Source organism: Zea mays, chromosome 4 (genome assembly GCF_902167145.1).
Source record: "Zea mays cultivar B73 chromosome 4, Zm-B73-REFERENCE-NAM-5.0, whole genome shotgun sequence".
Classification (NCBI taxonomy): Eukaryota; Viridiplantae; Streptophyta; class Magnoliopsida; order Poales; family Poaceae; genus Zea; species Zea mays.
In genome coordinates, this window is record NC_050099.1 from 69,757,761 (window position 1) to 69,774,223 (window position 16,463).

At 49.6% G+C, this 16,463-nt stretch overlaps 1 protein-coding gene across 4 annotated transcripts; it reads left to right on the top strand.

Annotated features, from left to right (window-relative positions):
* The first annotated feature begins 285 nt into the window (after positions 1–285).
* On the top strand, positions 286–7,895 carry LOC103653363 (reticulon-like protein B21). Of its 4 annotated transcripts, none has more exons than XM_035967282.1 (14): positions 286–1,700; positions 1,818–1,859; positions 1,967–2,041; positions 2,159–2,230; positions 2,305–2,373; positions 2,499–2,567; positions 2,647–2,718; positions 2,820–2,922; positions 3,021–3,095; positions 3,189–3,360; positions 3,534–3,603; positions 3,921–3,986; positions 6,947–7,022; positions 7,090–7,895. In XM_035967282.1, the coding sequence occupies exons 1-14, from the start codon at positions 1,010–1,012 to the stop codon at positions 7,511–7,513; spliced, it is 2,076 nt and encodes a 691-aa protein (XP_035823175.1). In that variant the 5' UTR covers positions 286–1,009; the 3' UTR covers positions 7,514–7,895. The 4 variants fall into 4 exon arrangements, with proteins under 4 accessions (XP_035823175.1, XP_035823176.1, XP_008678514.1 ...); XM_035967283.1 differs by having other exon boundaries at positions 1,970–2,041; XM_008680292.4 differs by lacking the exon at positions 6,947–7,022.
* The last annotated feature ends 8,568 nt before the right edge of the window (positions 7,896–16,463 follow it).

Genomic DNA, 16,463 nt, shown 5'->3' on the forward strand with positions numbered 1-16,463 from the left:
TATAAAATAATTATATATCTGTATTTGATCTTGTTTATTATCTTTTATTTTAAAATCTATTATATAAATAATATTATTATAATATAAAATAATTATATATCCGTGTCTAATTTAGACCATCTCCAACGTCCTACCCCAAACCTCCCCACCCCACGTCCCGGGTATTATTGAGTGAAAATTCACTCCAACGGCGTCTTTCCATATCACACCCAATATAGGAAAGTGAAGAAACTCCTCTCATATATGGTTGAGTTTCAATTATCCCACACACTTTAATTACTTTATTTTTTATGATATTAACCTTTTTTAATTATGGTAACCTGAAAATAATATGTATTAAGGTAATACAAATAGTCTATTGGTTATTTAAACTTTAAAAACTAATAGAAAAATCTTAAATAACTGAATTGTAGTATGGAGAGCGAATGGATGAAGACGTTCTAGATATAGAGAAGTAGTTTTGGTGTAATATAGTAAAATGTGATAGAAAGTATATATAGGATAAAAAAAATATGAGGAAAATGATTGGAGATAAGTCTCTGCCCACCCAAGATCCTGAAACGACACTCGACACCTGCCCCCAGTCGCTTGCCAGAACGCCAAGCACAGCCCCAGCACTAGACGTGCACACAGGAGCTTGCGCTCAGCTCTGCTCGCCGATCCACCATACCAAAAGCGCTCTCCTTCGTCTCCAACCCCACCCTCCCTCACACCCTCACCAGTCACCTCCACAAACGAGAGAATAAAGGTGAAAGGACCCCTCGGATTCACAACGGTAAAGCCTGCGGCACCCTGCTCCTTACAGCCCACTCACCACTCTCGCTCCAACTCCGAGTTTGAGTGCAGCAGAAGGCAGAGCAGGAAAGGAATTTCGGAAGGGACGGGTACAGCCCGCAGCGCCACCACAAGGGAGCACCTGGACCAGGAGCCTCCAAGCGCAAGCAACCAAGCGCAGCGCAGAGCACAACCCGACGCCCAGCACAACCAGCAGCCAGGGCAGCATAAAGCAATGCAGCCGGGAGGCGCGGCTTCCAGTACCGCCACCGGTGGACGGAGGCGCGTGTCGGTGCAGTCCACCAGGAGCGCCGGCGCCACACCGGCGTCGTCGGTGTGGGAGGCGCGGATGAAGATGGACGAGGTCAGGGGCGGCGTCAAGGTCTTCAGCGCCGGCGCCGCCGACGAGCCGGCGGACGAGGAGGGCGTGCGGGTCTACCGCCGCCTGCGCCGCAACCAGAGCGAGGGCGGCGGCGCCGGTGCCGCGGACACCGCCGCCAAGAAGAGGCGCAGCTGGAAGGCTTCCAAGCCGGTCACCGCGATCGGGGACCTCCGCAAGTCGCGCTCCGACGCCGCCGCCGCCGTGACGACGGCCACCACCACCGCCACTGCGGTGGTTGCTAGGCGGGCCGTGGCGCGGGTATCCATGCCCGAGAAGAAGGTGGCGCCGGCGCCAGCGGCCGCCGCCGGCGAGGTCAAGGAGGTGGTGGTCGTGGAAGTGCACAAGGCTGCGGCGGCAGACGCGAAGAACGTGGCGCGAGGACCAGATGAGGAGTTGGACGACGACGACGACGACCACGACGACGGCGCGGAGGGTGAATTGTTGGACGAGGAGCAGGAGACAGACGAGGAGGAAGAAAAAGAGATGCTGGATCTGCAGGATCACATGGCCATTGACGACGACGAGCAAACTGCTCCGCACCAAGGCAAGGATCCGTAGTCCCCAGTCCCCACCACCACTGTCGTAGTAGCGTCTTCGCAAGATTCACTTGTCGGTTGAACTAATAATGACACTGTGCTCTTCAATTGCTGCCGTATTGCAGTGGACGACGACGACGAGCAAGATCTTGAGCCACCGACAAAAGGTGCACGAACACCTCTGCCAATTTCGTCCCTATTTTCCCCCTCTGTATTCTCTTCCATTTCTTCACTGTTGTGTTCTTGCCTCCGGACTGCATCACCGTGAATGTAGCAGGGATTAAGCCCACGCTGTCGGTGGAAGAAGAGAGAGCGACCAACCCAGAGCCGGTGAAGCCGCCGCCTCCAGGTGAATTCCAGATCACTTCGCCGTTTTTTGCGTTTTTTTTGGCTGCGATGGATTAGATAGTAGATATATATGGCCGCCGCGAATACTGTCTTAATTTTCTGTTCGTGGATGGTCCAGGGAAGAAACTAGCCTCGGTGGTCGATCTCCGAGCGGTCAATCCGGAACCCATGACCCCTGCTCCTCCGCCAGGTGAATTTCTATATTCCATCAAATGCAGAACTCACGCTAATTCGGGTCACATCACTTGCTGCTCCGAAACGCAGTCGAGAAGAAGGCGACACCGATAGTGGTTCACCGCATGACCAACTTCGAGCTGGCACAATCTTTTCCAGGTAACTTCGATTCTAAAAAAATATATCAGCCTAGATGGAATTTTAGCATCACCTTGTTGTGGGCTCTGCAGTTATGCAATCTACTGCTTCATCTCTAATCTATTACTTCATCTGTATATATCCAGAGAAGAAAGCTTTGCCGGCGGTGGGTCCCCGGATTCCGAAGACAGAGCCTGCCAGCAGTCCTCCTGGTGGTGAGCAGAATTTACCTGTTTGCAATGTCGGCAAGTTCTATTATTTCTCGATTAATTATTATCTTGGTTTGAATTGAAGGTGAGGAGTATGAGGAGATCCAAGGAAGACCATCTCAACCGAGCAGAAGTCAAGCGAGAATGCAGAACATTGGTAATGTCTCTAGTACCACTAGCCTCCATGACACCAATCGGCATGCTTCTGTTCCCAACAACACACACAAACAATCTAGTTCAAGAACATGGGTTTCGCAGTGAATCTGGTGATGTGGACCGACGTGTCAAAATCCGCGCTGGTGTTCGGACTAGGGACTTTCTTGCTCGTCTCCTCCTCCTACGCCAAAGACCTAAACTTCAAGTAAGTAAACTCGCTGTCCAACCTTTGCTGCATGCACCTGCTGTAACCCTGAAGTTGGCAGAACCTAAAAGCGTTGAAAAATCTTATGCCTTCTGCAGCACGATCACGGCGGCGTCGTATGCAGGCCTGATCTACCTCGGTCTACGCTTCCTGCGCAAGTCCATACTGAGCAGGTAAAAAACGCTGCTAATCTAATCTCCTCGGAGGACCAAGCAAAACCATTTCTTGTGTCATTGATAACCATGGTAAGGTAAAAAAAAACGCAGGGGTGAAAGTGTGGAGTGCGACGATGATGGAGGCGTCGGCGGCGATAGGTGCTGCTACCTGGTCGGGGAGGAGGATGCCGTGTGGCTGCTGAGGCTGGTGCTGCCGTACGTCAACGAGGTGCTGCTAAACCTGAGGTCTCTCTTCTCCGGCGAGCCTGCGACCACCATGAAGGTAGGTGAAAGCCAGAGAAAGGCGCCGTGTGTGTGTTCGTGTGAATATTTTAGGCAAAAAAATGAAAGAAAGAAAAAACACTGTACGATCTGGTACGTAGTGCCTGGCATAGACGCGCATCTCTGGATTTTGTACTACTGACATGTAGACACATGTGCTGTGCTGGTCTGCAGCTGGCGCTGATACTGTTCGCGATGGCCCGGTGCGGCAACTTTGTCACCCTCTGGACGCTGGCCAAACTGGGTAAGTGATAATACATGCATCACCATCTCTCAGTCTCTTCCTTCTCTCTCTCTCTGTAATTCCGTTACCCCATGGTAATCTCTTCTGTTTCTTCATTTCAACATGAAACCAAAAGATGTGCCATGGGAAGAGTTTTTGATGCAACAAATCTTTAGCCTTCCACGAAGAGTTAAATTTAGCTTTAACCGTAGGGAAAATGCTGGGACCAGCAGCTTCAGCAACTTTACATGTGCAGATAAAAAGCCTAAAGGTGCAGCAAGAAGTACGGCAGCCACTGACTTTTTCCTGCCTTTGTTCTGGCTGCGTTTGCATTGCAGTGTTCTTTGGGGTCTTCATCATCCCCAAGGTGTGCTCCTCTTACTCCACGCAGCTGGCACGATACGGTAAGTGATAAAGCTCTCTACTTCATCTCTATTTTTTTTTTACCAGAACGAAGGTGCTACGAACACGAAAACCCGTTCACCCATAAATGGCCTCAATGGAATCCCACCGTTCGATGTGGTTTCTGCTTTTTTTTTTTAAAAAAAAGAAAATTTTAGTGTTGGATCCAAAGTTTTATCCTCTGTAGCATAAGGTACTGGTCCCCAGCCATACGAGAGCATGTGGAGGCAGTGCCTTAGCAGTTACTACTATCTCATTCCAGAAAGAATGTAATTCTGGGCTTGAGTCAAAATTTATCTAAGTTTAACTAAGTTACAAAATATTATTTACATTTATTACTTCAAATAGTTATGCTATAAGGAAAAAAAACTCCATGGTGAATCAAATTATAGGTGTTTGATACCATAATATTTTTTTGTGTGTATATTAAAGTAGAGATAGATTGACTTGGTAGGTAGAAATATTTGGACGGAGAGAGTAATATACACAATGTAAATTATGGAGCATGACAAAAGAATTATGTGAAAGTTAGGCACAAAGTGGGGGGTGGCCTACACTTGATGTTTAGCATCTCCAACGAGAATCATGACTTGTTTGCGTTCTTCAACCTAGGTTAGCGAATAAACTAGTACAAGTGACAGCGTAGGCCTAGCTAGGCGGTGATGGTAAAAGAAATGATCACTTATTCGGATCCACCGTAAAGCAAGAGACCCATAAGGGCATGTATAACTCCATGGGGCAAGTGATTTTTTTCATCTCCTGATTTAAAGGGGGGAGGGGAGGGGGGGGGGGGGAGCGCACGGTTATCCTCCCTACCTTTTGCACGTGCGAGGTGTCGGCTGGTCAAGGAGGGGGCTCGATTGTCATTTTACGCTGTGCCCCATGCATCATGCTCCAACGATATGAATCTGATGGATGCTGTCCATAGTGAGTTAGTGACACTCCCTCACCTTTTCGTATTCGCGGGGGGCAAAAAGGTAAGAGAATATTTCCAAACGACTACAGTTGTGCGGCTTCATTCTCATCCCATCTTATGTTATGCTGGTTGTGTCATGAAGGACTGCAAACCTTGTTTTCTTTGTGGATTAGTTTAGTAACCAAACCATGTGAGGGGTAGTTTCAAAGCTACTACATCATGTGGATAGGACAATATTAGGCTCAAGTGAAACATAAGTGTGGGTGCATCACCCTTGCCATTGCCAATCTTTGGGGGTGCATAGAAGCTGATGTTGAAGACTCCCCTTTTTTTTCTTCTTTTGCTCTAATGGTGCCATCGGTAATGTGCCACCTTTGTTTGGCTGAGGCCCTTTTTGTTTGTTGCTTTCGGGATTATATAATCCAGCTTATTGATTATATAAGCACCTATTGACCTGCTTATGAATTACCATAATATAGGTATTTAGATTACATAACCCACCTGGTAATAATATGTGTTGTTTGTTTACCTTTCAACTTATTTAAGCTGGAGTATATAATTAGGGGGTAAACGAACATGGGCTTAGTGAACCTGCTCCTGAAGTTTGTCTTCTTAGGCCATAGTTCTTTAATGGCCTCAGCCAGCAGATTTAAACACAAATTCGTGGCACAAAATGTGACCATGATCCTCTGATTAAACTTGAGATTGATTTGCTCGTCAAAAAGAGAGAATTGCCTCTCTATCTCTCTCTCTCTCTCTCTCTCTTTTGTTTAGTTGGTCGGGAGTAGCTAAGACAACTCCCCTTGTTTAACCAAACACTCACATCACTAAAGGCAACTACAATGTATATGGACTTATTAGTCACAAGGCATGATATGTGCCGTCAGTACTGAACCTTCCTAGCCTTGCCCCTTTGCAGTTGTAGCGTAGCGTACCCACATGTGGATCACACTCTCCTGGATCTGGTCTCAGCGTCCTCGCTAGCTAGCTAGCTGTCACCTCTGCTCTTTTCGCAGGGCCATCTGCTTGGTGTTTGCTCACCAACCCCCACATCAGCATTTTTTCTGGCCCACGCAAAACAGCTGCTTGGTTGTAGGGTACAGTAGGTAACGCAAACGTCGTAAAAGGAACCAACTTGCAGATGCACTGATGCAGCGGTGTCCCGTAGCATTATATATGTGGTCACACACACACACTGTGGTCAGTCAGACTCAGATCCCCACGTGAAAGTCCAACCAAACCGCGCCAAAGATACAAATAAACAACATCTATTGTTCCTTATAACATCCCCACGTGAAAGGCTACTTTCGGAACCTCAAATCCCCTTCGGGATTAGAGGGGATTGAGGTGCAAATAAACTAATTTCCTCTCCAATCCCCTTCAATCCCGAAGGGGATTTGAGTATCCAAACTAGCCCTAATAGATGTTCCCGGTGTGATGTTGCTGCGCTACCATGCCTGTAGCGTCGTCTAGCGGTGCCCTTCGATATTAGGCGATAATTCCGAGGAAAAACCTTGTGTGTCATCCACTCATCCCGACTAATTAGACTGGTCGTAGTATAGCGTAAGCATCAGCATGTGAGTCTGTTCTCAATGGTATTTCACGTATTTAGTAGTGCGCCATGACATGACGTAACATTTAAGAGAACTGAGTTTCATGGGATAAAATCAGTTTCATCCCTATGAAAAACCACGTCAACGAACTCTTTTTCAAGGTTTTGTAAACCGTCTGAAACCTCCACCATTGAGCGGGGATTTGTCCCATCTTCAACTCTGTTTTACTAACTTCTATTGGCATTGGGCTGCATAGTCTATGGAAATAGTGAAGTGAAATATTGCATCGAGGGACATTGAACCACTCATAGTTCAGTAAAAGAAACACTATGCATGCAGTGAAACTTCATGCTCGGTTCCCTTCCATGCATCCATCATGTAGACTTTTTTCATGATGCCAGGGCAGTACGTAGCACTTTTACACTAGACCCCCACTGCATACTCTCACATGTCCGGAGTCCGGACTTAATAATTCCACCTCCATGATTGATAGCATGGGCAAAGGGCGAAAAGCACATCGGCGGAAACCCCGGCTGGGCCGGCCAGACAGGAAGCCCAACGGCGATAAAGTATCCCGACTGCTCAGCTCTTCGGTTGATTGATTGATTGATTGATTTCCATGTCGTGCGTGTGCAGGCAGGTTCTGGCTGGAGAGGCTGAGGGACGCCTGGGAGTCGTGCACCCACAAGAAGGCCGTGGTGGCGGCCGCCTTCACGCTGGTCTGGAACGTCTCGTCCACGGCGTCGCGCGTCTGGGCGGTGTTCATGCTGGCGGTGGCCGTCAAGTGCTACCACCAGCGCGTCGGGGAGTTCGGCTGGAGCAGCAGCAGCGCGGGGGCGCAGGAACAGCCAGCGGACGACGACGACGAGCCGCCGCCGCCGCCGCCGAAGCACAGGGCCCAGGACGAGTCGTCGTCGCCGCGGCAGGAGTTCGGGGCGCCGCCGCGGCACAGGCGGGCGCCGGTCTCCGGCGAGTTCGCCCGCGAGAGGCTCAGGGCTCGGGGCGGCATCCAGCCTCGGTGACGGTTGGGGTTGCATTTAGAGGCTGCATGAGGCTTTGATCTGTTGCGGTCCTGCTCCTGCGATCGGCAGGCAATAACGAGGGATCCCATACACGCAGACGCAGTGTGTTCGCGCTAAACGCCTCGACCAAACCACTCGAGCCCACTGCTAATGAGCCACGAATGGAGTTGGTTGGGGGGATGGTTCGTTCTAGTGGTTCGTTGAAACAATAGAGTGGTTCTGCTTTCGTATTTGGTTCATAGACAGGACATCCTCTTTTTTTTTTTTTTTGGGGGGGGGGGGGGGGGGGGGAGTCGTTCTAGAATCTTGAGAGCTGTTCCACCTCAGGAACCGGTACAACTTGTTAGCTCTTGAAGCAAACAGCACCTGAGGTTACTTCAGAATTTGCCAATCTCTGCGCCATTTCGCTGTTACAGTTTATACTCCACATCTTAGCATTTCATACTTTTAGCAAGGCTCCAAATTCTTATAAAGATTCAAACCCTTAAAGACTAGTTTGAAAACTCAAAACTCCTTAGGGCCTTGTTTCGGTTAGAGGTGGTCTTGTGGATCCAAGGAAATTGGAGTGGATTAAATACCTTCCTACTTAAAATTGAGTAGAAAGAGATTTAATTCCCTCTGATCCCTTCTGGTCCAATAAAACCGAACAAGGCCTTAGGATTATATGGAACTTAAGTTCATTTCCCCCTTCGATCAGATCCTCTATTTAGCTAGCTCGCTGGATTTAGAACCAGAGAAACCTGGTTTTCGGTGCTCCAGAATCAGTTTAACGGTTTTAGGCAGCGATTCTAGTGATTTTACTGAGGATCTGAAACGTTCCTCGCAGCCAAACACACCCTCTTATGTCTCAACTACATCCCACAGCCACTACATCCTCTATTGCCAAAGAAGGGTCCACCTGCTTGTGGCTAGGAACTACACTAGAAGATTTTTGTTAGTTGGCTTGCTTGCCAAGCTATTGAGGTCAGGACTCAGGAGATAAGTTCTAGGTCAGAAGATAAGTACTAGCAGTCGTTCAATTGTTAAGTTACTAGATAAAGAGTTATCTCTAGAGTTTGTGCTAGCTGATCATTGAATAAAGGAAGCAAGGATACGCCTATCTCATCTTGTGAGGAGGATTACTTGTCTCATGTCTTCTCCATAATCCCAGCCATAACATCTTTGGTATCTAGAGCCAGTTTTCATCACCACTCCGCCCTTCCCCTGCTCCCTCCATCCTGTTGATCCTATGGCAGCCGACAAGGAATAGATCCCTATATCGAAGAGGGAGAACTCTCGACTAACAGTAGCGGTGAACCATCTCTAATCCAACAAACTCGACAACGGCTCCACCTCCAACTCCAACGTACCACCACCGCCACCAAACTAGCAACCCCTTGCCTTGATCAAGTGCCGTTTGCCGCCCAACGAGTCCACAAGCTAGTATTTCCATCCCATGATGGCAGGCACTGATGAGTGATGACCCACTGTTGTGGCTGAATGTCTGCCAGCAAATTTTAGGCACCTAGCAGACACGTGTATACTACATGGTGGGCGACACACAACAATGTTACCACTCACTACTAGAATTCGGCTCTTTGCCAAGTGTTCGGCGCTTTGCCGAGTGTTTTTTGTCAGGCACTCGGCACTGGCTACAACACAAACAGGGGGTGCCAACCTAGGAGCAGTTCGCCCAGTGAAAGTCGCCTAGAGGGGGGTGAATAGGGCGAATCTGAAATTTACAAACTTTAAGCACAACTACAAGTCGGGGTTAGCGTTAGAAATATAAACGAGTCCGAAAGAGAGGACGAAAACAAATCACAAGCAAATAAGGCGGAAGACACGGTGATTTGTTTTACCGAGGTTCGGTTCTTGCAAACCTACTCCTCGTTGAGGTGGTCACAAAGACCGGGTCTCTTTCAACTCTTTCCCTCTCAAACGGTCACTTAGACCGAGTGAGCTTCTCTTCTCAATCAAACGGGATACTAAGTCCCCACAAGGACCACCACACAATTGGTGTCTCTTGCCTTGGTTACAATTGAGTTGGAATCAAGAAAGAAGGAAGAAGAAAAAGCAATCCAAGCGCAAGAGCTCAAATGAACACAAGTACCTCTCTCTCACTAGTCACTATTTGATTGGAATGATCTTTGGACTTGGGAGAGGATTTTGTAACGCCCCGAATTTTGCAGTTGAATTTTTTCTTTTCTTTACTCGCCAAAATTCGGGCGTTACCTTTTCCTTTTCTTTTTCCCCTCGCTAAACCTTGACCTTTTCCAAAGTTCTAGCGGGATTCGGTTTGGAATTCCCGTACGTATAAAAACCCTAGATGCTTTATGTTGCTTGATGCACCATGCCGAACCTTGCATTTCTTTTGATTGCTTTGAAAGCGCAATTGCATTCATGTAGAAAGATCGGATTTCGAAAATGTGGAGAAGATCTTTTCTTTCTTTTTTCTCCCTCTCTTTTTCTCTCCTCTTCTTCTCTCTTTCCCGCGCCGTGGGCCGACCCCGGCCGGCCCAGCCGCCCCCTGGCGCCCCCCCCCCTTGGGCCCAATAGGCCCAGCCGCCCCCCACCCCCCCTCTTTTTCCCCAAATCCCCTCTCCCTCTCCCTCATTCTCTCCCTCTCTCCCTCCCCACCCAAGCCGCCGCCCCCACCCACCTCCCTGCCCTAGCCGTCGCCGCTGCCCCGACCCCGGCTGCGCGCCCTCGCCGTCGGCCACCCCCCCCCCCCCCGCCGGTAAGCCCCCTCCCCTCCCCCTTCTCCCTCCTCTCTCCTTCCCCCTCCCCTCCTTCTCCCCTTGGCCGCTGGCCCTTGGCCGCGCCGCCCGGCCGCCCGGCCGCCCCCAGCCCCGCGCCGCTCGGCCCCCTGGCCGCGCCCGCGCCGCTCGGCCCCCTGGCCGCACCCGCCGCCCGCCCCACCCCGCCGGCTCAGCCGCTCGGCTGCCCCGCGCCCCTGCGCGCCCTGCGGCTCGGCCGCCCCGCCCCCTGCTCGGCCGGCTCGGCCGCCCCCTGCGCCGCCCACCCTCCCCAGCCCGACCCCCCCCCCCGCGCGCCCGCCTGGCCGCCGGTTCAACCGGCCGGCTCAGCGGCTCAGCCGCCCGGCCAGCCCCGCCCGCGCCCGCGCCCCGCCTAGGGCCGGTTCAACCGCCCTAGGGCCGGTTCAACCGCCCCCCCCCCTTCTGTTTTTTTTTTTTTTTTTATTTTTTTATTTAATTTTATTTACTTTCTGTGATCATAATTACTGTATTTTAAGTAGGCTAATCACTGTTCATGCTATGGGAAAATAGGAAGTTTAATTTAAAATTCCGTTATGTTATTGATTCACGTAGTTAATTGTTTACCCTGTGCAATGTTGATCAACTAAAAGTGATTAGGTTTCCATCATATATATAAATATATATAACAGAATTATGTTGTTAAAAACCAATTGTGTCATTAGTGCATAAGATTTAACCCCCCCGCGAGACCTTTCCCGTTTCTTTCTAGCCATAACAAATGCGTTATCGAACGTCATACTTGATGCATATTCGCTTTATTTGTTATCTTATATGGTGTACTGTTCTTTTGTATTAAATATGTGGATGTATGTATGTGTGTTTGCGCTCGCATAGAGAACGATCCGGTCGAAGAGCCCGAGGAATTCGCAGGAGAAGCCCCTGAGCAGCAGTCGTTTGGTGGAGGCAAGTGTCCTTTGACCTATCTATGTCCTATTCATTCTTTAATTCACCTCCCGCATTACACATTTATACCTAAGGATTGACTAGCTTTTGTTATCCATGTCCTTGTTTACCTATTTGGGTCGGATTATTACTACTTAGTCTGATGCTATTGCTCAACTCTAATCAATGAACATGATGTGATTATCTATGATACGCTGTTTTCCCTTCTCTTATTATGATGTTGTACTTGTGGTATTCAAGGGGGCTCGAGCGGTTTCTCGAGTGCCTCTCCGTAAGGACCTGTTCTATGGATGACCGCCCGGGAAAACAGTGCAACCATGAGGGTGGAATGGGGTGCCCTTAGCTGAATAATTAGAGGATCCGGGGTGTAGTTCACTTAGCCGTCGTGCCGTCAATGGGGCTCGGTGTATGCGGCTCGCTCTGCCAAGGTTGATTTGTCCCTTGGGGAGGAGTGCGGTGCATTTAGGAAACCTAACGGGTGGCTACAGCCCCGGGGAATCTTTGTAAAGGCTTCGTAGTGAATCCCTGGCCATTCACCTCGGGAGTGAATAAGGGTCTTGCAAGCCCGGGCCAGAGAGGGAATCACGGCTTGTGGGTAAAGTGCACAACCTCTGCAGAGTGTTATGAAACTGATATATCAGCCGTGCTCGCGGTTATGAGCGGCCAAGGGAGCTCCAGTGATTAGTGATACTTGATCAGAGATACTTTGGTACAGGTGACAATGAGATTGATGGTTCTGATTACGATTATGGTATTGGTAAGTGGTATTCTTTCCGTTTGGAAAGGATACATTGGGCTAATAACTTGGGTTAATGTTAAAACCTGGCTTTCTACTAGTAAATAATAATCTGACCAACTAAAAGCAACTGCTTGACTTATCCCCACATAAAGCTAGTCCACCACAGCCAAACAGGATACTTGCTGAGTATGTTGATGTGTACTCACCCTTGCTCTACACACCAAACCCCCCCCAGGTTGTCAGCATTGCAACCACTGCTCAGGAGAAGATGAAGCTGTGGAAGGAGACTTCCAGGAGTTCCAAGATTACGACGAGTTCTAGGTGTGGGTTAGCGGCAAACCCCCAGTCGGCTGCCTGTGAAGGCCGCGTTATCTACGTTTCTTTTCCGCACTTTGATTTATTGTAAGAACTATATGGACGTCTCAGACGTATGATGTAATCGACTATTTCCCTTATTAATACTATTTTGAGCACTGTGTGATGATGTCCATATTATGTAACTGCTGTGTACGTGAATAACTGATCCTGGCACGTACATGGTTCGCATTCGGTTTGCCTTCTAAAACCGGGTGTGACATAAGTGGTATCAGAGCCGTGCTGACTGTAGGACCGCTAACCTAGAGTAGAATGGCCGTTCTAAGGATTATAGACCTCTGTCTCTTCCTTGACTTTGACATCCCTTCAAAAGTTGGTCCTACTGACCAAACCTATGTTCTACTACATATTATACCTTGCTGAAAATTATGTTTTATTCTGATCCTTCATTTATTTATGATTCATTACTTGCTGGTCATATTAATTCTGTTCTCACCCTTTTGCTTGCGATGTCTTTTGTAGATGGCTCGACTTAGACACACTGCACGAAAGTCAGTCATCCCCTTCTTACCCTCCCGCCTTGCTGAGCGTCCGCTTCGCCGTCCTGTGGCCGGACAGTCCAGCCACTTGGAGAGACTACACCATCGCCTGCGTGAGGAGCAGGAACGTCGACGACAGGAGCAGCAGAGCTCTTCCTTCTCGCTCCACCAGGAGATAGAGTCTGTGAGGAGCTGCTCCCCTGTGCTTCCTCTGGAGCCGCCCCCTGCACCACCACTGGGCGCCCCAGCCTCTGGAGTAGCTGTTGGAGGAGACCCAGACGACGGAGGAGGCGACGACAGCTCGAGCCACGACACCGACTTCTCTGCTAACCCTGAGCCGGAAGGATGGGTTGCTCGACCCATCACTCGCGACGCTGCTCGCGGGTGTCACTTCCATGATGCGCTCGACACCCTGCTACGTCGGGCATTTGACCGGCATACTTGGTCCGTCGAGTATCGCTGTGTGGTCTACCAGCATAGTCGCGGGGTCTACCCGGACCGCTGGGAGGCAACTTGCTTGGTGCGCTGCCCGGAGGACAGTCTCCAGGGTGCAGAGGCCTGTTCAGAGCACTATTCTATCTCTGAGCGGGACTCAGCTGAGGCAGCCATGCAAGATGCTGCACGGCGTGCGCTTTCGCACTACTGCTCGGTTTTCGGTGGGGCAGCTGACGGTCTTGACCTGAAGTATTACCCCCGCCGTTCATCTGGCAGCACAGGAGGCGTGATTGTCTCACCCGTCGGTGAGGGCAATCCTAGGTTGAGCAGCACAGTCAACCTAGCCGCCGTGCTAAACACGGAGCTGGACCATGCATTAGACGAGCTGAGTAGGGCTCGTGCTGAGATCGCCCTGCTGCGGGCTGAGCGCGCGGAACGTCGTTTTCTGGACGGTGGTTCCCCCGCTCCCGTTGGGACTCAGCACCCGTACCGCTCACCTCAGCGTGGACACCAGTCTTATGGCAATCCCGCCTGCAAGACCAAGATAAACCTAGAACCATAGATCGTTAGAGTTGGATCTTGTAATTAATACGAAATAAATATATACATGGAAGCTTCAGTCTTAGCGTTAGTCTCGGTCTTAGTTAGTTTTAGTTAGACAGGGTAGTTTGCTATATCCTGTGCATTTATGTTTGTCATGATGAACTATGTTTGATTTGGATCTTTGTAATGATTGTCACCAGAGTGTGGGTATCCCCTGCATTTTGGTTTACATACTATGTCAATAAAGTTAGTTATATAGTTGGGAAACCCATTATTCTCCTTTCCTCTTTATCTGAGAAGCTGTGTGGTCTGTGTTGGAGATCAGTGAAGATGCTCATCTGTTCAGTGCTGTTGGAGAATTCTATACTCTTTTCTTATGCTGCAAGCTTTGCCAGATCAGTTCTGATGTGTGGTTGCGTTCTGCAGATGTCAGAGAACAGGCGTAGAGGAGGAAGGCGTGCTCAGCAGGAGCGAGCCGCTCCGCAGGATGAGGTGCCCCAGCAGCAGCACCTGCCGCCCCCGCCCCCGATGTCGATCGAGCAGATGTTTCTGATGCAGACTCAGGCAGTTCAAGCCATCGGTCAGACTCTGGCCGCCATTCAGCAGCAGCAGCAGCAGCAACAGCAGCAAGCACCACCCCAGCCTCAGATGCCTCAGATGCCTAGAGACAAGCGTGCTGAATTCATGAGAGGTCATCCACCAACGTTCGCTCACTCTTCTGACCCCATGGATGCTGAAGATTGGCTGCGCACTGTGGAGCGGGAGTTGCATACCGCTCAGTGCGATGACCGGGAGAAAGTCTTGTATGGTCCCCGTCTGTTGAGAGGAGCAGCCCAGTCATGGTGGGAGTCTTACCTCGCCACCCATGCCAACCCCGACACCATTACCTGGGAAGAATTCCGAGGTAGCTTTCGTCAGTACCATGTGCCTGCAGGTCTGATGACAGTGAAGAAGGAGGAGTTCCTGGCCCTCAAGCAAGGGTCATCGTCTGTCAGTGAGTATCGAGACAGGTTTCTGCAATTGTCTCGCTATGCTCCTGAAGATGTCAACACCGACGCCAAGCGACAGTACCGTTTCCTGAGAGGCTTGGTTGACCCTCTGCAGTATCAGCTGATGAATCACACCTTCCCGACATTCCAGCACCTGATTGACAGAGCAATCATGACAGAAAGGAAGCGCAAGGAGATGGAAGATCGTAAGCGCAAGATCAGTGGACCCCAGCCTGGAAGCAGCAGCCGTCCCCGTTTCTCAGGCAATCAACCTCAGCAGTTCAGGCAGAACCAGCGTCCATCTCAGCAGCATCAGCAGCGTCAGCAGTATCAGCAGTTCCAAAGGCAGTATCCTCAGCATCAGTACCAGAACCGTCAGAGCAATCAGTCAGGAGGTCAGTTTCAAAAGCAGAATCAGCAAACACCTCGTCTTCCTGCCCCAGCAAATCAGCAGAACAGTCAGGCAGCACCAGCTCAGGTTGGAAACAGAGCATGTTTCCACTGTGGAGAGCAAGGCCATTGGGTGATGCAATGTCCGAAGAAGGCAGCCCAGCAGCAGTCAGGCCCCAATGCCCCAGCAAAGCAGAATGTGCCTCAGCCTGGAGCAGGCAATCGCTCTCAGCCGCGCTATAATCATGGAAGATTGAACCACTTGGAAGCTGAAGCAGTTCAGGAGACCCCCGACATGATAGTAGGTATGTTCCCAGTCGACTCCCATATTGCAGAAGTGTTATTTGATACTGGAGCAACACATTCTTTCATTACTGCATCATGGGTAGAAGCACATAATCTTCCAACTACTACCATGTTAACCCCCATTCAAATCGACTCAGCCGGTGGTAGAGTTCGAGCTGATAGCATTTGTTTGAATATAAGTGTGGAAATAAGGGGGATAGCGTTTCCCGCCAACCTTATAGTAATGGGTACTCAGGGAATAGATGTCATCCTAGGGATGAATTGGCTAGATAAGTATCAGGCAGTTATCAGTTGTGATAAAAGGACAATCAAGTTGGTGTCCCCACTAGGAGAGGAAGTGGTGACCGAGTTAGTCCCGCCTGAGCCAAAGAAAGGAAGTTGTTATCAGATAGCTGTCGATAGCAGTGAAGCAGATCCAATTGAGAGTATTAAGGTTGTGTCCGAGTTCCCAGATGTGTTTCCAAAGGATTTACCGGGTATGCCACCAGAGCGGAAAGTTGAGTTTGCTATAGAGCTTCTTCCTGGAACCGCCCCCATCTCTAAGAGAGCTTACAGAATATCTGGACCAGAGTTGGTTGAGCTTAAGAAGCAGATTGATGAGCTGTCAGAGAAAGGTTACATCCGGCCAAGCACTTCGCCTTGGGCCGCCCCTGTCTTGTTTGTGGAGAAGAAAGATGGCACTAAGAGGATGTGTATCGATTATAGAGCTTTGAATGAGGTCACGATCAAGAACAAGTATCCTTTGCCCAGAATAGAAGATCTGTTCGACCAGTTGAGAGGAGCCAGTGTGTTCTCCAAGATCGATCTGAGGTCAGGTTATCATCAGCTCAGGATCCGACCTTCGGACATTCCGAAGACGGCATTCATTACCAAGTATGGTTTATATGAGTTCACAGTGATGTCTTTTGGTTTGACCAATGCGCCAGCATTCTTTATGAACTTGATGAACAGTGTATTCATGGATTATCTTGATAAGTTCGTGGTGGTATTCATTGATGACATTCTGGTTTATTCTCAAAGTGAAGAAGAACATGCAGATCATTTGAGGATGGTATTGCAGAGATTGCGAGAGC

Coding starts and splice junctions, on each gene's coding strand:
- LOC103653363 (XM_035967282.1), top strand. CDS start 1,010: ATGCAGCCGGGAGGCGCGGCTTCCAGTACCGCCACCGGTGGACGGAGG. Junction 1,701..1,817: donor GCAAACTGCTCCGCACCAAG/GCAAGGATCCGT, acceptor GCCGTATTGCAG/TGGACGACGACGACGAGCAA. Junction 2,719..2,819: donor AGCGAGAATGCAGAACATTG/GTAATGTCTCTA, acceptor TGGGTTTCGCAG/TGAATCTGGTGATGTGGACC.